Source organism: Acipenser ruthenus, chromosome 17 (assembly GCF_902713425.1).
Source record: "Acipenser ruthenus chromosome 17, fAciRut3.2 maternal haplotype, whole genome shotgun sequence".
In the NCBI taxonomy this organism is placed as follows: Eukaryota; Metazoa; Chordata; class Actinopteri; order Acipenseriformes; family Acipenseridae; genus Acipenser; species Acipenser ruthenus.
The window spans coordinates 30,890,884-30,912,028 of NC_081205.1; the positions used below are offsets into that span (position 1 = coordinate 30,890,884).

Consider the following 21,145-nt stretch of genomic DNA (forward strand, 5'->3'; position numbering starts at 1 on the left):
CTGTTCAGAGATGTAAAGTTGGCCCATATTGAATGATATTTGTTTATTATTATTTATTTATTAGGATAGTGTTATTTTTTCTGTATGCCCGAAACTTAAATGTCACATTAAAAAAACGACCACAAAAAACAGATATTAAGTCAATATCATGGTCAACAACATTTTGCATAGAGTGATCGTTCAAATATGAAGTCACCATGTTAAATGGTCTCAGGGATGAGGTGAAGGTCATTGCACGGGCCAGCTTTGTAAAATTGTTGCAACAGATGTCTAAGTAACGCCCCTGCACCACTGAATGTGCTTAACTGAGTTCACTGTCAAATTTTTCTCTGAAATACTGTATAGACAGTAGAATAAACTATTTTGATACCGCAGCACTAAGAAGATATTTAAAATAAATAATAAAAGCAAACAAGTCTTCAAGAACTCAAATGCTCTTTATTCATACAAATATTTATTTATTTTTGTTCATGTGTTGAAATGAATTATTATACTCACCCCCCCCCCCCAAACAACACTGGCTAGATAGATGGAATGCGGTTGAAATCACTAACATCACAAATGCAGTGCAAATTAAAACAGATCAGAATTCCGGCATTGACCATAATAGCCAGGATTTTAAAAGTCTTCCCGATTGAATACATCATCCCGATTGTAGTTGAAGCCTGTTCCAATAAAAGGGCAGCTACTGTATTGGGAGTGAAAGGACCCATTTCAGGAGTACAGTCAGAGTAATGTGATAAATACATTCCAGTAAAACGGTAACTCTCCCTCTGTGTTTTAGAAAGCTATTGCACATTTTGTACTAAACAGAGACTTTTAGATGTAGAACTTGCAGTCATTGAGGTATCGGGCCTCATGGTTCTATTGCAAACCACAGAGAGCCAAAAATGTAAAAAAAAAAAAACATCGCTCGATCCCGTGGTTCTCTGATTGTACCCACAAAATAAGTATTATTAACCAGGTTTCTATAGTATCTAGTAGGGTATAAAGGTATACATGATTTAGTTACAGTTTACCATGTTATACCATTACAGTACAATGTGAAGACCTGCAGATAAACAGCACATGTAGCGATGGATGATTTAAGGTTGGTACAGCTGTGCATTAAACAATACTAAATACTAATTCCACTATTCCATATAGTTTTCCAGGGATGCCTGCAAATATTACTGGTTATTCTCTTGTCCTTGTTCTTGTAGTACAGAGGATAAAAACGTGATTTCTATATCCAGAAAACTGTCCTGCATTCCAGGACACAATAAAGTGAAAACAGTGTGTGTGATAGACTAAGATTTAGTGTGCTGTATCTGTAGCATAATCTACATTCTTTTAATCCATTTGCTGCTCAGCTACATAAATCACCTTTGATTTCCAGGAATTAAAAAAGGTCAATACAGCTCTAAAAAGCAATATGACCAATTTCAATGTTGCAATATAGCATTAAAACTTGCTGTTTTACTCTACAGTGACATCTCTTTAAAATGCCCGCCTATGGCAAGCGTCATAATAATTAGTGCTGTTGAAGATGGCAAACATGTCCTTTTTCACAAAATTCATGAAGTTCTGGAAGGGGCAGAGAGGCTGACTGGAACGCCTGCTGTGTTTTTGACAGAAGGAGGTCTGGAAAGTGACATCCTCGCCGTTGTAAAGAACACGAACAAAAAGGCTTTTCTTGTCCTTGGGGGCCCGCCAGAGTTCAAAGACAATCCGAGCAGCGAATCTGGGGAACCTAGCCTCACAGAGTCCCAGAGCAGCTAGCAAAGGGGCTACAGTAACGTCATGGGCTGAGAAGAGGGCAAAGACCTCCTCACTCCGACCCTCTGCGATTCTCTGCATGCGCGTCACGGTCTGATTCAGGATGGGGTGGGTGGCCAGCAGAGAGTATCTGTAGTACACTTTCGTTTCGTGCCTCTCCTTCTCATCGCCCAGCTGGTGGCTCTTGATGACATTGAAGTGCTCCAAGCCAATGCAGCCATTCTGTGTGCAGGGGAAGCTGATGTTGTGACAGAAGTGGCACAGGAGAGAGTCAATGGGGTTGGAGGCCCTCAGCTGCCTCGTGGGTACCCCGACTATTTTGGCCATGTCCACGTAGGTCTGTTCCAGGAGGCTGTTCTTGACACGCAGGCTGTACTGCCTCCTCTGTTCTTCCTCCAGGTAGTGGTTCCTCATTGGACAGTCACAGCTGCTTGAGCAGAAGATGGAGCTCCATTGGTGGCGGATGTAGATCTTCTGCCAATCGAATTCAGGCAGCAGACTGTAGAGCAAGGCCAGGCCGCTCTGCAAGGTCCGGCTCTTCCCAGTTGATTCTATATACAGGTGCTTGCTGGTCCAGCTGTCAGGTAGAAGTGTGTGCTTCTTTATGTAGGTGTCACGCAAGAGCTGCCCATTACGGAGGTGTTGCACAACACCTACAAATAAAAACAAGAAAATATGCATTTCTGTTTTCATGCCAACATGTATACAGTACTGCTATATAGCAACACTAGGACATAAAACACAGACCCGTTGCAGACTTGACAAGTACAGGCTTTAGGTCTGTCATTTCAAACTGGTCATCTTAATCCAAAAAGAGTTTTAGGGCTTCAGCCAACAAACGATAGGACAGTTTAGCTTTATGAGGATCAATACTGAAGCAATCACAATGAAAGTTTGTCTGGTAGTCATGTTTTTAACCACAGCATAGCAGACGATGCTAGATACTGTAGACGGTAATTTGTGTGCGACAATGTAAATAAGTTTTAGTTCTGCCTGCTATTTAAAATTCCAGACCTCATTCTGCTAGGTAGCAGGAGCCATTGTTGCTTTTGTAGGAATACAGGTGGCATGTGCTTAAAAAATTATGGGGAGCTGCCAGGCTGTGTTATTGACTATCAAGTCTTGGGTTAACTAAATGGATCGCTACAGAGTTCACCAGACTTCCAGCCTTTGATGTTTTGATGTTAACTGCGGCAGCATTCTTATCAACATGTAGTCTATCCTATTGATTAACAGACACAGCAAATGTAATCCGCCCCATCAAACCACTGTCAGCAAGTTCCTTGCAACCCGTTTGCATGGAAATATACAACCCTTTCATCCGACGGGAGAAGGATAAGGACATTCAGCTGTAAAGAACCACTGTTCCCCCCCCCTCCACCTTTCTTATAACAACTAAAGTACCAACATTTAAACAAATGTAAATACAATAAAAATGCTGAGCTATAAAAATATAAAAAAAATAATGTATATATCTCATCTTTCTCTTTTAACCACCGTCGATAAATAAAATCCTTAGAAAACTAAAACTATACAGGATATAAAAGTCATATTTTGCGATACCTAATCCCACTGTGATGTGCGTGACATGTAACTTAGAACTCATTTTCACATGCTGTCCTATACTGTGCTGTATTGAGGAAGGGAAGAGTACCTGTCTGTGTGAGCTCTCCCATCTCACAAACAGAATGACTGGGGAAGCGTGGAAGGCCACTCAGTACACTATCCAAGCGGCCCTTGGATCCTTTGGACATGTGACTTAGAAAAGCTGCCAGCTGAGGGTGGGAAGGTTTCCTAAAAGACAAAAAAAAAAAAAAAAAAAAGATATATATGTGTGTGTGTGTATATATATATGTGTGTGTGTGTGTGTGTATATATATATATATATATATATATATATATATATATATATATATAAAAGTTAGATTGTTTGGTATGAGAAGATGTAGCACTTTATAATGAATGCTGAGGTTTGAAACTATGCTTGGTATCAAACACTGCATACTGTCATGTTTTAACTAGCTTACATTGTTTTGCCTACCATTCTACAGAATACATGTCTGGAAATAAAGCCTTAAGAAAACAATTCTTTATATGTAATGGGATCATCAGCTGACCGTTTCATCCATGCAACAGACAGATTCACTTCAGTAGCGACAGCTAACAAAGGTAATAATAAAAAAAGCTAACGAGCGTGTCACTTCATGCACGGTTAATCATACAGCAGAAATACAATGAAAAATGTACTATGCAATGAAAAATGTACTATGCTCATACAAAGCATACAAGGCAACAGTCTCTATATGGTCAGGACAGTCCCGATTTCCTAGCAAATGTCCCACGTCCCGATGCATAGGAAGAAAGTCCCGATATTTACCCATAGAAAAAAAAAAATCATTTATTCTGCTAGTGAAAACCACACGCTGTGCTCTTTGTGCGGCTGACACATCTGCTCATCACTAACTTATACAAAGGTAAGAACGCTTCATAACGCTGCGTATGACTCCTCCCATGTGTATGATGCATATGATCAAGCATAGAATAGAGATTAGGGGAGTCAGAGTGGTCACTACAGACAGACGGACCCTTTTATATAAGGGACAGTGTACAGCCCACATGTGATTTGGTAATCTGTTCAAAATAACATGTGCTTGTAATGTTATCTGACAAACACCAGAGGGTGCACCAACACTTCCTCAAAAAAGCAGCTTTCAACACTTGATTAAAATACAGTACTAGTCTAGGTCAAAAAGAGGGATTTGTAATTTGTTATATTGATAATGCTCAGCAAAAAGGAGTCTATGTATGAGGCACATCAAAGATTGTGCGATAAGTAAATAATGCTTTTGCAGGCAAAAATATATTTTAATTTTTTTTTTTTAAAAAAAGGTTCTCCCAATTGGACGCATTCAGCGTCCATGCAGTCCTGTTGCTGCCAACAGGAATTAGTTTACAATCCGACACTTTCTTGGCACAGCAGTACACTTGCTGCTCTGTGAATAATCAAGTCTACCTTGTAAAACACTTATTCAGCCTTCAAAGAGGTTAGACATGTCTCTGAATCCTGGCCCTTTAGCATTAGTGAAGTGGTAATAATAACATTGGGGATTCAGAGATACAGGAGTGAAATTCAGAAGTGCACACTGGCAGTTTAGCAGATGTCCTGGTTTGAAAAGGTGATCTTGTATATTTTTTTCACACATCTGGAAGAATGCGGTTCCAACCACATATCCCTAAGGGCTAACAGGTTCTGGAAGACTCCACCAATACACAAAGTATATTATCCATCTGTGTCAAATTACAATACACTTTTTGCGTCTTATAAAAATGAATAAATACCATTAGGAGGCGTGTGTTTTCAATTTACTGAATGTTGGTTGATACTGAATTGCTTTCGTTTTTATATACTCATTTTTTAATTTGTTGGGATCCATAAGTTTTAATGCGTTTTCTTCTGAACGAGATAGCAGTAGAATGAACGTTTGGCTCACAGAATGGTACAGTGCAGCGGGTAGGCAGGTGAGGCGAGGCTTGGTTCCCTACAGCCGAAAAAATAAAGAAGAGCTTAGTGCAGTATTTCTTTATTATTTTAATAATGTGTTTTACACTTTGTAACTCTTGTATTATTTTCTTTCAGAAGTAGCGAGTGGGCTGCAAGGAAACGTTATAAAAAATCGAATGTCTTTTGAATCTACACTCTCGTATTTAGAGTGGATTTAAACGTCTCTGCTGTAGGGTTTCAATAGCAAGAGTTTGTTCAGCTGTAAATCCTGAATTCCAAACAGTCTAAAGCATAGCTTAGCTCACTGTACCATTACTGAAAACATAATAGATATTTACTTTCCATTTCAAGACGATCTGGCCGAAGCCGTCCATTCTAACTGTTAAGGCTATACTTTGTCTGCTACATATTGTGTGGGATTTTGCCTTGGTTCGCTTACCCCTTTCCCCCAGCTATTATGAAAAAGACATTTTAAAGAGAATTACCAAAATCATAATGTATTCTCTGTTATCTTTTTGTGTCGCGTGTGTGTGTACACTTTCAAAAGTCCACAAAATGTATTCCTTATGCCAATATGAAACACTGAAATCCTGTTTAACCTGAGCAAAGCTTAGTGATTAATAATCTGCTTTGGCCTGACATTAATCAAATGGTCTGGTAGATCTTTTTGGCACTCAGGTGAGGAACGTTATGAATGCATTATCCATTTAAACCAAACTATAAAATAATGGTGCTCAGATTGGACGACGTCCAGAGAAACCTTCCTGCCGACAGAATTATAGCCTTTACATATTGTTTCTCTGACAAATTTCCAGCTGCATTTTGATTGCTTCTAGCATCCAAAAACAAGCAAGTATTAGATTTGGCAATTCTTTCTACAACAGTGCCAGTGTGTCCACTTAATAATGACAGACTCAGGCAGCAGCCTTTAGAAGAGCAGTGCAGGTTCTGCTTTTCTAATCAAACTAAAAGGAAAGATGATAGCAACTGTGAATTCTAACTGCTGGAGCGTGTGCATTAAAAAAAGGACAAGAAAGGAGAATAAAAATGAAACTTCCCCACTTTTTTTAAAATTCACAATAAAGGTATCAATTTATTTCACAATAAAAGGTATAGGAGGCGTGATCCAGTGGATAAAAGAAAAGGGCTTGTAACCAGGAGGTCCCCGGTTCAAATCCCAGCTCAATCACTGACTCACTGTGTGACCCTGAGCAAGTCACTTAACCTCCTTGTGCTCCATCTTTCAGGTGAGAAGTTGTTGTAAGTGACTCTGCAGCTGATGCATAGTTCACACACACCCTAGTCTCTGTAAGTTGGAAAAGGCGTCTGCTAAACAAACAAATAATAAATACGACTAGAGACCTACACAACTGCAATTATAATACGAAATTAAAGCAGCATGCTTTGTTTTACATCAGCTCAAATACAATTACTATGAAGTCTTACTATTATTTCTTCAGTTTTTATTTTTTACCACCAGATGTCCATATGAATCTGCTATTATATAATAATAATAATAATAATAATAATAATAATAATAATAATAATAATAATAATAATAATAATAATAATAATAAATAAAATGGGAAAACAAGAAGGGTCACCGTATCTCTAGTAATAGTTCCTATCCTATGTGTTGAAAGTGCACATTCATAAACGCGTTTCCGTGCTAATAACTCATAATTAACCCACTAGTTGACTGTTCAGATATTTGAAGAAAATGACTAAAAAATAGGCACCACTGTACTTCGCAGTGCTTTAAAATCATGTTTTTACTCAAACAAACTACTCACAGCATCCTTGCTATACTTCGAAGAGTAGCCAAGAATGTTAATGACATAAGCACAGCCAGTCAAACATGTGCGCTTCAAAGATATTTCCAGGAAACTTCAGCACAAAGTCAGTCGTCTCTTTCAGTGCCTGGTAGTTGGTAGCGGGAGCACACAAATCACGTGTCAGTCAGAATGGCTGGTATAGAAGCTGCACATAGGCTTGAAATTCCTTTTCACAACACCTATGTTACTGTGTCGACAGTTTAGTGGCAAAACACCATAAAAGTATCATTAAAAAAAAAATAATAATAATTTGCACAATATGCACACAGACACTCAGTGTTAACGTGATCCCAGTAAAACTTCATAACCATTTTTTTATGATTATTATGTATATTTATTTACCTTGGTTTGACACAATAACAAATACAAAATAAAAGCAATACCGGCCAGTTAAAACTAGCCTACAGCATCTCTGTGTAAAATGACAATACTTCATCCTATTGGCAGTGATGAGTCTATTAAGGGTTGGTTGACTGGGATTACAAATACAGATCTGCCTAACCCTGAATGATTGAAAAAAGAAAATATTTATAGTGGCTATATTGAGGAGGACTGGTTGTCTTTGAAATGGAAGTACAGAATATATAATTATACAGTAACTATATAATACTTCACTAAACACTGACACTGAACATAGCAAACACTGGCTGCGCTTGAGCCTCTCCTTGTTAAAAGCACATGTAGTCTGTGACCTCAATGAAACAGTTTTAGTTTGAACTATGCACAAAATCTCTCCTTTGATACTTTCCATTTGCCCACCATAACAATGAAGCACAGAATGTGGCCAGCAGAATGTGTACGTGCCATCTTGTCACTTGAGAACCACATTACCGGAAATTTGAACAATCGTATCTGGAACCAATTCAAAATTGTATTGACACGATGTCCTTCACCCTTCAAATCAGTGAATCAAACTTTTTGGCTGAAAGCAGAGCATCTACTGTGTTGCTTTTCTGTTTTCCGATTGTGTGATCCCCTAGAGATTACTGCACTGAGATGAGCACTCACCTGCTGGGTACCAGAGTGCAGTCGATCGCTGGTTTCTTGGTTTTGGGAATAGCGTATAGAGGGTATCTGTCTCCATGGCGGATCATCACTTGGACAGACAATAACTTGTAATCAGGAGGACTGTGACCTAAGAAAAATACACATGCACACCATGCTTAGCTCTGGATTGCCTCTTCAATGGTATTAAAATGTAGACAGGTCAGAAAGTACATAAATAATTATATACATTTGTTTTTCTTTTTTAAGTACAGTATTTCCACTGAGTGCATCCTCCACACGTGCTTGAAAAAAATGATACTGTTATATTCTAATATTCAGATTCTAATACTCAATAGCTTGTTGTAAACTTGATCGAGGTAAATAATGTTGTATTTACTTCAAGCTAAACCTGTTTCCGTACAGATGTTACAGTGATGAGAAGCACACTGAATAGACAGTAAATAGGGCAAACATAGCCTGTTCTACTTAATGCAGAATGTAAATGGGACAATGGACTAAAGCCATTTAAATGCAAAGCTTAAAATAATGACATAAAATCCCAGGAGGTTTTAAATCATACAGTAGTTAAATAAAATACAGTAATAAATAAAGATCATTTTGAACACAGAATTATGAAAAAATAAAAAATAAAATAAAAGATCATTTATATGGGGTATTGAGAAGGGCTAAAACTGCACAACAATCTTACATTCAAAAAGTACATGCTGTGGGCTCCCAAGTGGCGCATCCAGTAAAAGCATTCGCTAGAGTGCAGGATGCGCTCTATAGCTTGGATGTTGCGAGTTCGAATCCAGACTATTCCACAGCAGACCGTGGACGGGAGCTCCCAGGGGGCAGCGCTCAATTGGCCGAGCGTCGCCCGGGGGGAGGGAGGGTTAGGTCGGCCAGGGTGTCCTCGGCTCACCGAGCACCAGCGACCCCTGTAATCTGGCCGGGCGCCTGCGTGCTTGCCTGTAAGCTGCCCAGAGCTGCGTTGTCCTCCGACGCTGTAGCTCTGAGGCGGCTGCATGGTGAGTCTGCAGAGTGTAAAGAAGCGGGCGGCTGACGGCACACCCTTCGGAGGACAGCGTGTGTTCATCTTCGCCCCTCCCGAGTCAGCGCAGGGGTGGTAGCGGTGAGCTGAGCCTAAAAATAATTGGGCATTTCACATTGGGGAGAAAATAATAAAAACTAATTGGCAATGACTAAATTAAAAAAAAAAAAAAAAAAAGTACATGCTGTGTTTAAATTAAAGCGTCTTTAAAATTTCTACCAGCTTTTTTAAAGCAAGATAGAACCCATGTATTTACAGTGTGTCAAGATATATAGAAGCCTGCAGAAAATTAAAACATACTAGACCCAATTGTGTGAACAAGGACATACTGCAGTCATAAGCATAATTAAACACACAGAATTAAACATTGCATAAAAGTATGAGTCCTTCTCATTATTCACACCTACACAGGTTGAGAAAACACCCGGCCCAGGAAGCAAGTGAAAATTCTACTGCTATATATTTACCTTCCATGCCACGCTCCGTGTTGTTGGGGATGTTACAGTATGCATAGGCTTCATAAATTGGATCAATTACTGGAGGCTCAGTGTGTGGTACTGGCATTATCCTTTTCCTGCTTTTCACATTCTGTCGGTCTTCTCTTACTGGTGGTGTAGGGATCAAGTGTACTATTAAAGAAAAATAATAAAAATAATATGTTCATATATTTCATGTCAAAAATGTAGTTCCGCAATCCTGAACAGACTTAATAATAATGTCTATACTCCCCTTCAAAAACAAAATAAAACACACACACAAAAGCCCATTACCATGACAACAATATCAGAACAACCATTAAACAAGTGTATTTTAGAGGATGATGTAATTGGTTTTCAGCTACCATTGGCAATTTTAACCCTTTACTGCTGTGGGTATGTTCCCACACCTACTGAATGCCTAGTTTCTCAATGTCAGATATATATTTCCAAAGATACATACTACAGCTTTTTAAAAAGGGCAAGATGTCTCTTAAAAGCACAGCAGATCCACATCTATTTTTCTTGGCAACATACTTGACAACTGTGGATGTATCTTCTCGACAACGTTAACAGCTTTACTGTATGAGGAGAGCATGTTTAAATTCAGCACCAGCAGACCATGGCTTCCTAACCATCGAGATGAAACGAAACAAAAAGGTCAGGAAGCTTCCTCCATCCAACATTTCATTCATAGTTTTCTTAGTGTGAAAAAAATGAACTGGCTTCTGCCATTGCACTGAAGTAGAGATTGGGGTGGAATTGGATAAAAGGGCAAATACTATACACAGCATCCACTGAATGTAAAGGTCCCTTTTTAGGTGTGCAAGTTCAGACTTGCAGACGAGTGTGCTGATGAATCGCTGTCATGCTGGCATTTGGACTCTACTGATAGAAAGGTTCAGAGTTTTGCTCAGACACAGCATGGGATTGCTTTACTTTCACAAAGTTTAGTGACAAGAAAAAGAAAATGAAAGATTCTTTCACCCCCCACTGTGTGCTTGGCTGCACCCTGTACCCATCGCAATACTGCGTCAGTCAACAGAATTAGACAGTAAATACTACAGTATGTTTAGAAATAGCACACATTGTTGTACACATCACAAGTTAGACCCTATAGTTTTAAATATATCACTAAAGAAAAAAAGTTACATTTTTATTTTTAAAAAGTCCAATAACACCGCACCAGTATGACGGTATAACAGGCTTTTCCACACTCAAGGCACATACTTGCTACACATACAGAACCGTACTGTAGTTGTATCTCTGATCCCCAATACGACAGTTTCACACCAGCAGCAAGGCAAACAGCATTCATGTGAAACAGTACAGTATGTGAAGCCTAGGCAGATCCCACAAACAAACAGAGACTTTGATTGCATATCTCTTTACAACTTACACACCAAGCCATCCATGTTGGAAGGCTGTTGGACTGAACAGAAGTTCTGTAATGAGCTATACTATATTTCCTACGTGTTGAGATGCACTGAAATAACTACTGTATGTACAATTTTATTTGTATGTACAATTTTATATTTAAATGATTGTGGGGGGGGGGGGGGGGGGGGTATTTAAAAAAAAAATATATATATTATTTCTTTCTTGTTTGCATTAAATTAAAACGACAATAAAAAAAAGAAACAAATCATTCAGTGATACTGTGCAATGAACGCATTCGGTATTTAATATCTCACGGACGAGAACAGCTATTGTTCTTGAGGTGTTTCCCGTAATTATTTTGTACGCAAGGGAATTACAATGAGGCACATGCTTTTTTTTCTCATCCTCCCCTGCATCCACATCTTTGACAAGCACAGACGTGTGATTATGATGCCGAGTCATAGTGTACTCAAACTGCTATGAAGCAGATACAAAAAAAATACAATACTGAAGCAGCTTGTCAGACGAAATTAGTCTTGTTTTTTGGGGTTTTTTTTGCAGCGTTACAGGGTTCACATATGGTCCTATAATCCCCTTCTTTACAGATCAACGATTTTTACCTTTTCTCCATGTCAAGAATTCAAACCCAGCTCAGCCACGGATAGAGTAGCAGCTGCAGGAAGGTTCCTAAGTTTGGCTTTGGGAATAATAGAAATCAGATTTAGCTTTTCCATTAAAGCTGCAGTGCCCCGGCAAATAAATCATTTCAAAATAAAAAATACCTTGTTTTATAACCACATGCAAATAGTTTATTTACAAACATGACAGCAGGAGCAGTGTGTCTTCATGCACAACAGAAGAGTGATCTTTCAAGCAAACCCCCTTGTTTACAGCCATAACGCAGTACTGCTAACAACTGCACTTGCTAAACAGTACCGCACGCACACAACAGGATGCGCCTGGGGACTGAACAAACTATCAGTTATCACTTTATTGAATGTGGCAAGATGCTAGAGGAGGATGTCTAAATTGAATTACCACAATACAGAGTGGTGCAATCTCAGCACGGATCATTTCACCCTCAGAAATAAAAATTAAAATAAATATATATATATATATATATATATATATATATATATATATATAAATTGACAACATGCCATCTTATCTTTACAAATATTTTTCAAAAAGAACTACCATTTGAGGTATCACATTGTGTTAAATTCAAATGATTCTCCTTTTTTATATGCAATGTTGGAATAGTTTGAGATTCAATACACTATTTTGGCATGTGGACTCCACCTTAGATTAATTAAGTGTGAATTTAGCTCACATCTATTCTGCCGTCAGGTGAATGCATTATCCAGAGGTTTAAAAAAAAAAAAAAAAAAAAAAAATCTAAAACGACATTGCTGGTACATCCATCCTCTCAACCAAAAGAGAACCCGAAAGGGCTAATTTCAAACATTATTCAGAGAGATGCAGGTATGTGACAATGAGACACATTCTAGGTATTTTAGAATGACAGATAAAACGTTTGACGATCTGTTAAGGCTGTACGCCTTTCCAAAAAAGATTGTAGATGACGTAATTCCAACTTGTCTTACAGGGACGGAGACTCTCAAATCCGACCAGAAATGATGTTGGGGTCTGAAGCATATTCTGTATGTTCTGTACTCTAAAGTAACATTTAAACTTGTCAAAAGCAATAGTCTCTGTATTGTTGGTTTTTGTGTATTATTTAAAAGCTTGTGTATGTTGATGTAGCTAAAACTACATTTTGTGACGTTTTCGCCCGTGAAATGTACTAAAAAATGACTGTGCCAAAATCATAGCTTTATCCATGAATAATGTTAAGGATCCACCACCGTGTTATTGTTTAGTGCAAAATCTTTGGATTACCTATGAGGGTTCAGAGAGGCAAATTCATCACAAAAGTATGAATCTGGCCTTAAATCATAGAGAAAAAATGCTTATAAAACAATCACTGAAAATGCGTAAAACTTACAGATGGACAGCAGATTTTAGAATGTTGGAAAGGGCTTACGGTAAGAATCGTAGAATCTTCTATCAACTCTACACATGGCCGATTTAACTTTATTTTGGATATCCATTGCCCATGTTCTGTGTCATTAATCACCTGGGGTAAAATGCCAAGCTAATATACACCATAAAGTGTTCATTTAATAACATTTCCCCAGTACTGTATCTAAATACTGTAAAAGCTACTCCCCACTATCAATACAATTGTTATTTTGTGAAAAAAAAATAAAAAAAGTTATAGGATGCAGGGAGACATGCAGTGCATGACAGCAGCAACTGTAAGTGTTGTCGTTTAGTGTCACTTTAAAAAAACAAACTGGAAAATGATGCATCATGTACCCATGCATCTTCTTTCTTAAATGAAGATCCAAAGGCTATGTTGCATCATTTTGGCAACCAGCATTCTAGCTAAGACATTCTCAATAATCATCAACAACAGTGCTTTGATATAAACGGTTTGATAGGAGAAACAATCCTGTATCCATCTTTAGAGCATGGTGTAAATTACTGACAGTGACCAGTGGGGAGAATGCCTTCATTGATTGCCAATGCTTAAGAGCTCATTCAATATTTCCCAGCATGCTCCATCAAGTCTCATGTGAGTCTGGGCCAAAAACAGTAGCCAGGTGTCCTCTACTCTTATTCATATATAAGAGGGAAGAGGGTTACAATTCTAAGAGGATTAAAAGGATAAATACCATGTCAATAGAGATATTTAGAAGTCACATTCTACTATAATTATGCAGATTAATCAAAACAACGTGTTTGCCAGAATAGAAGTTAGTTCACTGTTAATCAGCTGTGCCAAAAAAAAAAATAATTAAAAAAAGGCTCAGCAAGAAGAATCTTAACTGCAATCTATTACAAGAGGAGGTTATTAAAATCCCATAATGTTTACATCAGAAACATTATGAATGATGCAACACAGCAAGCGGATGTCACATCATCATCATCATCATCACCATCACCACCATCATCACCATCATCATCATCATAACTAAACTGGAATTAAAGCATGAACATTTCCAAACCTTTGCTTTTTATATTTATAAATTATGAATGTCTGGGAAAAGACCATCAAACCTAGTATCAGATGCAGAAAGTGCTACTCTGAGGTTTTGAGCATCCCACTTTATTTAGTGATCAATGCCACTCTGGCATAAACACAGACTGAACCCATGCCTTCTGTAGTGGTTGAGGATTTACAGCTATATGGCATTCAAAATGCTCCAGCCTCCAACCCACACAAACTCATATAAAATCCTGCCATTTCCAAAACAAAATTCTACAGTACAGTAATTGACCGCAAGTGTGTGCAGATGAGATATCTACAGTAAGCAGTCCTCAAGCTTGCCCACATACTGTATCTATAGCAGTGATATGGGTACCGGTTATTGAACACTCTCCCATCTGCTATGCAGCTCTCCCAGATAGCAATGATGCAGTATACTGTATATTTTAATCAGTTTGCTGGAACAAAATAACCCTCCAAAGGAAATTGCAGTTTAAGGATTTAAAGCAGATTACATGCAATGAACAAAAGGTCACAATAAATGTATTGCCTGCTTAAATAAAGTACTCAATTTAATAAAGCCATTTATATTTCTGCAGCACTGCCAGATTTAGAAACCATAATTATACACACACTGTATTTACTCAAGCTATGTATGCAACAGATTATATATATATATATATATATATATATATATATATATATATATATATATATTTTTTTTTTTTTTTTTTTTTTTTTTTCAGGGATTAGATTTGGTTATTTTGTTAGATCACAAGGTTCAAATATCTCATTGAGTAGAGTATTTATTGGTAGATCTAGGGTTTTCTTTGAGGAGCTCCATGTTAACATACAATACAAATACTGTGAAAAGGGCTCTGCAAATTTTACAATTTGTATTTTTTATTAATGCCCAAGCATGCTTCTCATTTTTGAGTTAGTAATTTAACACATGTCCTCATGCGTTAAACTGAGTTTGAGGAGGACGTCACAGTAATGGAAACCAGCTATGGCAGGGAGAAAAAAAAAACATACAAACATGCATGAGACAATTGTAATTTTAGGAGGATTTGTTTGTATACTGTAAAAGTTGTCTAAGATACTTAAGTTATTATTTCTCTTGCAAACCTTATCCAAAGTATTTAGTTATGATACTGAAAATAGGGTGCTTCTGATAATCAAGGTTGTACTGATCAATGCTTTTTTACTGTAGAGAAACATTAAATGTGGATAATCAAGTGGCAGCTAGAACTTAAAATAAACAGAGAGAAGGAACTCCCAACATCAAGTGATATCTCACCATGCAAGATTCTGCAGCCTGCTGGCTCTGATGTCGCTCACATTCTTCTCTGGAGAGAACAGTTCTCTCCAGGCTATTTTCAAATGTAGCTTCTCTGTGCTGGGTTGCCCTAGGCTGCTGCCAGACACAAGACATTTTCTTTTCAGTCTGAGCATGTGGGATAACTATTTGCGCCATAAAAATATGGATTCCTATCCCAGGCAAGAAATCTAATTAATTTCTCCAGTCACATCATCTCTATGTTATAGCATGTAATATCATTGTTGCTGTAGCACAAGATTGTCTAATGTAGCTTTCATTCTATAAACTCAACAGATTTACAGCTGCCATTATGGGGTTACATATGCTGGATGTACACACCCTGCAGAAATCCAGTTTGAAAGACTTTCGTATAAAAAAAAAATAATTAAAAAAAACGGTTTAGTCAGAGAATTTTACTAGTTTGCTTTAATACTGCTAGAAATCCAGGTTTGTAATTGTATGTGTCAAGTTCCTATAAGAGGAAAGGACTTGTTTACCAGTTCAGTGCAGATTAGCATGGGTCTGACTGCTCAAATAAGAACAGCTGGTCACTTTTACTGTAGTAGTATGGTACTGTCTGCAAAACCAAACAAAAGAAACTGTGTTTATCAGCATTATTAGCAGGTCCTGTGCAAACCCTGCCAAATGCTCTTCACTGTGGCTAACTAGAATACAATTCCTAGACATCAAAAGGCACTTATGCTTCAGATCTATTACCCACATGCTACAGTACACATGCATGTCTGCAAGTTAAACATATGGCAGCTGCAGTGAGAATACAGTACCTCTGTATTTTTATATCATTTTTTCACATTCTGGGAAGAATAAGCACAGACTTAGCTTTCCATCACAAAAAAAAAACTGCTCACTGCAAGCGATTGGAAGTTATCTGCAAGACACATGGCTACTGTCTGTATTACATGCAGCCTATTCCTGTAGCAAACTGTATCTCCTATGGTGGTACTCTAGTTTCACAAATTACTCATTGCAGAGATTAAACAAGTTATTCGGTTTAAAGTTATTCATGTGATTTAGTTAATACAGTTGTGAGTGGTAGAATTAGTAACTGTAACCCAAACTGTATTTAATACCGTCCGCTTCATTGCCAGTCAGTCAGAATGCCATGCTTATTGTTATATCTGTATTGGTTTCCACTTGAATGCATCAGAGCCAATAAAAATAGGCCGATGACAAAATGTGCCAATTAAAAGCATCTCAGCATTGGCAAGGCTATACAATATATAAATAAATTATATACTGTATATCGCAAGAGTCTGCATTATTCAGTAGTACTCCACTGGTATTTCACAAGAAATGTATTCCTACAGTATAGCAATTATTTCTAAACCAGCTAAAGTGAAGCCCCAGTGTCTCAGAGTTAATTGTTGTATTAATTCAGAGGAAAGGAAGCAAGCAAGAAAGAAAGAAAGACCAGTATTTCACAGCAGATACTGTTAGAATACAAATAGAAAGATACAAACACGTTCGTTCATCCTTCTTTCAAGGACAATTGAAACCTAAAAAATGCCAGTACTTTAACAAAGAGATAAAACCAGTTGCAGTGCAAGAAATGCAATAAAAGAAACAACTATCTTCCTTCTACAAAAAAAAAACATAAAACTAAAAATCAATAAACCACTGCAGCCTCTACAAAGTATAGCAGAGAATGCATGCTGGCCTAATTTAGGAAGTTTTAGAAATAGCCTAAGTCTGTACTTCTTGTTTTTAAGGATGCAAAGCAGAAAGAGTCACACGTTTGAATCCTTAAAACGTTAATCACATCTAAAGTGTTTACTTAGTTCATAATCCTTACCAGATGTCTTTGTATGTTTAATGTGTTCACCGTTATGTCTAGGATAAACTGTTACCCAACCTGAATATAAACAAAAAAACTGCTCAGGAAACCATTCTGACATTAAAAACTAGGTTTATAAAAGTTACTCACAAAATTGAAGACTGAGGCTGAGGATTGCCAACAGAGCTGCCACAGCCAGCAGGAAAATAAACCGTTTTCGAGCAACCATTGTTCTGTATGTCTCTGTTAGCATGCCATGGTTTCACCTGCTTCCACCTGAAAAACAAACACAGACAGAGGCAAGTATTAAACTACTGTAATTCACCTACACCACTAAGGGATAGCAAGGGCTTCTTTAAAAAACACACACACACACGCAAATCTATGCATGCACAAAGAGGCAGCACCAAAACATCCAATACCATCTTTGAAAATGATAAGGTTCCCATGCCAACATTCCTCTAATGTGCAATACCAGAGCATTCCTCCAATGATGGCCCATGTAGCAGACCTGCAGTAGATGTTTAATCTGAAGCCCTGTGCTTCAGGTTCCCAGGGGCTGGCTTTACATATTTTACTCATTACTCGAAACATGCTCTTTGACAAAAAGCACCACCAGCAAAATGCATATTATCCATTAACTTGCACATGCATTTCAATAAATGCAAAATTAGACTGGTTTAAAATATTTGTCACAATTTATTGACTTCCTTTTAAGTGATGTCATCTGTTACATGTTTAGGCAACATAGTGACCGAGTTTTAATTACTACTGTAATTTGCATTAGCAATGATTTGGAGACCTAGCTGCTGTTCTGTAGAATGGGCACAGTATGCTGAGGGGCCATTTTGTGTGGGCATATTCTGCAACAGCAGTATCATACAGAATGTGGTGCAGAAATCATTTTTAGTTATCCAAACTCTACATACAGTACGCTATTTTATCCAGTATGTGCTGCCTTCAACAGTTTGTGAGGTGGGGCTGCCAACTCTGACCTCACAGTCTTGTTCTATGGTGCTTTGATCAGTGCAGCTTCCTACAGAAATCCTTCTCTCCAAGTTACAATATAGCTAGGACAGCTTTTTTTTTTTTTTTTTTAAAGAATATAAAACAAATTGCGGTAGGGCTAAAAATGTGATGGTTGACCTTGAAAGCATACCTGGAATGCATCTTGATCAGGCAATTTTAGCTGTATATTTAACTCTGTTTCCAAAAAACTACTTTATGTTATCTGGTCCTGACTGAAAAAACGTCGCCAGTGTTGGCAATTAAGCTTTCTCAAACTGCCTACTTCAGTTTGGAAACAGGCTCCATCATTAATCAATAATATAGTACAGTCTACTTTACTCTCAGCATTAGAACAGGAGCTGACAGAACAAGATAGACTGAAGTGAAGTTGTGTCGAGGGAAAACAAGTTGCTAAGAAGAATGCATGCTGAATGAGAACACAATGTACAGCAGTACATTACTTTTCATGTTAATCGCCTAGAATAACCAAAAATCCACCAACAGCACCACACAGACATATACAGTTTTAGTTCCCATCGTGCATATGTTATTATGAAGGGACTGGGTTGTTCTATAATACAGTATAATGTACTATGATGATTTTTAACAGGCACATATTTGAAAAAAAAAAAAAAAAAATCTCAAAAACAGCACAGTCGCTATCATAGTTTTCCAAGAGATTGCCTCAAAACCAGGTGTGTTGAAATTCAAACTAGCAATTCAGTGACATTCAGTAAACTCCTTTATCCTGCTGTATGTTCACAGAGCCTCAGCCATGCTGTCAAGTCGGTGCTGCCTGACAGGGATCATTATTCACCTGACCAGACTAATACAGCTGCTCTTTAAATGTGACGTATGACAGCACAAAATCTCTTGTACTGTACCACAGGAACCAGAAGGGAGGACCTCCTCTTTTGTCAAACACAGGATTGCAGTGTTTTAAATCCCCCCCCCCCCCCCCCCCAAACAACATGCATACAGAATAAATACCCGCCTCATACATGATAGGTACTTACAGGAAATGGTAAGTACCTAAAATTTTAAAACACGATTAAGCGGTATATTCCAGCATAATGTTACGAACTGTGTCGCACACTGGAAAGCGACCGCTGAATGTCAAGTGGAACCCGGCTTATACAATAAAAAAAAACACTTAACTTTTACTTAAAATGCAGCGCGAAAGGCTGCGAGTTAAATAAAAGCCTCTTGTTACTTGATATCTTCGTCTCGCTACAGTACTATCATTCATTTTACACCCCGACTGGGAAATGGAAGTGCATGTAGCTACAACAATTTCCATATCTGAGTAAACCACATCTCCTAGCCACGACTACAGCGACTGAGACAAAACACTGCCATTGATTTCGATGCACAGAACCTAACCTTGTTTCGCATATACAACCCCAAAACGAAATGTTTTGAAGCAAAGGAATCGTCAAGCCTTACCTTCTGCTAGTGAGAACACATTAAATAAGAAGTTGAGAATCGGCTGCCTGGTGTTGCTCCGGTTTTTTTTTTTTTTTTTTTTTTTGGGTTGTTGAGCCGGTTTGCTGTGGTAGTGTGCAGCAAGCTACTATAATCAGTGTCGTTTTTTTTTTCCAGGACACCCACGCCTCCTTTAGACAGAATACTGTAAGTGCAGTCAAGTAAGCTAGTTGCACTATCCAGTTCACAAAACTTGAGGCAGTTGTAGTCTTTAGAATCGGTCAAACCTTCAAGGGCACTGTGATGAACAAAAAGGGGGCGAACACAAGAAGACTGGATTTTGAAAGCTCTCAGTAGCCTAAAGGGTATACTGCCATGTTTGTGTTTTACTAAACCTGAAATAGGAGTCAGTCCGTTTTAATCGTTCTGTAAAAAAATTAAATCGCTAATATGTAGCTCAGCTAGTCAAAATCATTGAAATATAGGGTTTGCTTTTTGAAAGTTATCTTTCTTCTCAATCATTATGCTACCTAGAAGTGGTTTATTGAACTGGCCCCAAATTTACTGGATTTAAAAAGTGATGAATAATGCCATCTTCTGGATTTCTGGAGAAACTGCAGTATATCTTGTGTTCATTTTCCATTCAGGGACTGAGTGGGCCATAATCAGCGAGTTATGAAAGAAGATATACATGCAGTACAATTATACCGTAAGAGGAATCTCTCCCTGACATTCACTTGCATTGGGATTTCAGCAAGCCAAATGACAAATTCTGTTGAATCGGACTCGGTACATAAGCAGCACATAACTGACACACATTTTATATGAAGTCTAAAGGGTATGTCAGATTAGATAATGTCCACAGTTTATTTGATATCAAAGTTCAGTATAAGACATGGAGATCTGTTGTTTTTTTTTTTTTCTTGCTCTCATCTGTATAACTTCCAGGGCTCCAACAGAGATGCTGCTGTATGCCATGTGACCTGCTCTTGGCATCTGAAATAATATGATGGCCAATATTTATAATTCTATTTTGTAGGAATGAAGGCTGGTTTCCTTTCTTCCTGAGAGGATATTAACAAAGATATCATCAAGGTCACATGACCTCCAAATCTGTGGCACAGTGAAATTCAATTATCGAATTTAGAAGCGAGTACAGTTTATTCAGTCGTTAATCCCAGAAGGATATGACATGCCAGACCTATTTCCCTGATTCAATTAGAGCTGCCTAACCCTGGCTGTATCTGTGTAATTAAATATTTAATAGTGCAGGAACGGGACTGTTATGTAATATGCAGTCTGTTTCTGTATAAAGTGCCATGATCAGTTTGCATACAACCCTGAGGCAAAACGATTCTGTCGACACAGTTTGCACTTAACCCCCAAACTTCACCACAAACTACAAGCTAGCATACAGATCCGAACACAACTCACATAGAAATGGTTCTTGAGCCTTCACCTGTCATTGTCTATGTTTTTCTTGTGTTTTTTGCATTGATAAGTAGGGAGCTGCTTTAAAAGTAAGTCAAAGGCCTGTATATTGTAGGAA

The 21,145-nt window shown here is 37.9% G+C and overlaps 1 protein-coding gene across 1 annotated transcript; it reads right to left on the minus strand.

Moving 5' to 3' along the window:
* Positions 1-847: 847 nt before the first annotated feature.
* LOC117423196 (2-phosphoxylose phosphatase 1-like) lies at positions 848-19,824 on the minus strand. The gene is made up of 6 exons (XM_034038696.3): positions 19,618-19,824; positions 17,314-17,439; positions 9,604-9,765; positions 8,104-8,230; positions 3,413-3,552; positions 848-2,411 (listed from the first exon to the last, which is right to left on the minus strand). The coding sequence occupies exons 2-6, from the start codon at positions 17,414-17,416 to the stop codon at positions 1,480-1,482; spliced, it is 1,464 nt and encodes a 487-aa protein (XP_033894587.1). The 5' UTR covers positions 17,417-17,439; positions 19,618-19,824; the 3' UTR covers positions 848-1,479.
* Between the last annotated feature and the right edge of the window lie 1,321 nt (positions 19,825-21,145).

Coding starts and splice junctions, on each gene's coding strand:
- LOC117423196 (XM_034038696.3), bottom strand. CDS start 17,416: ATGCTAACAGAGACATACAGAACAATGGTTGCTCGAAAACGGTTTATT. Junction 8,231..9,603: donor CACGGAGCGTGGCATGGAAG/GTAAATATATAG, acceptor TATTTTTCTTAG/GTCACAGTCCTCCTGATTAC. Junction 2,412..3,412: donor GGGAGAGCTCACACAGACAG/GTACTCTTCCCT, acceptor TTTTATTTGTAG/GTGTTGTGCAACACCTCCGT.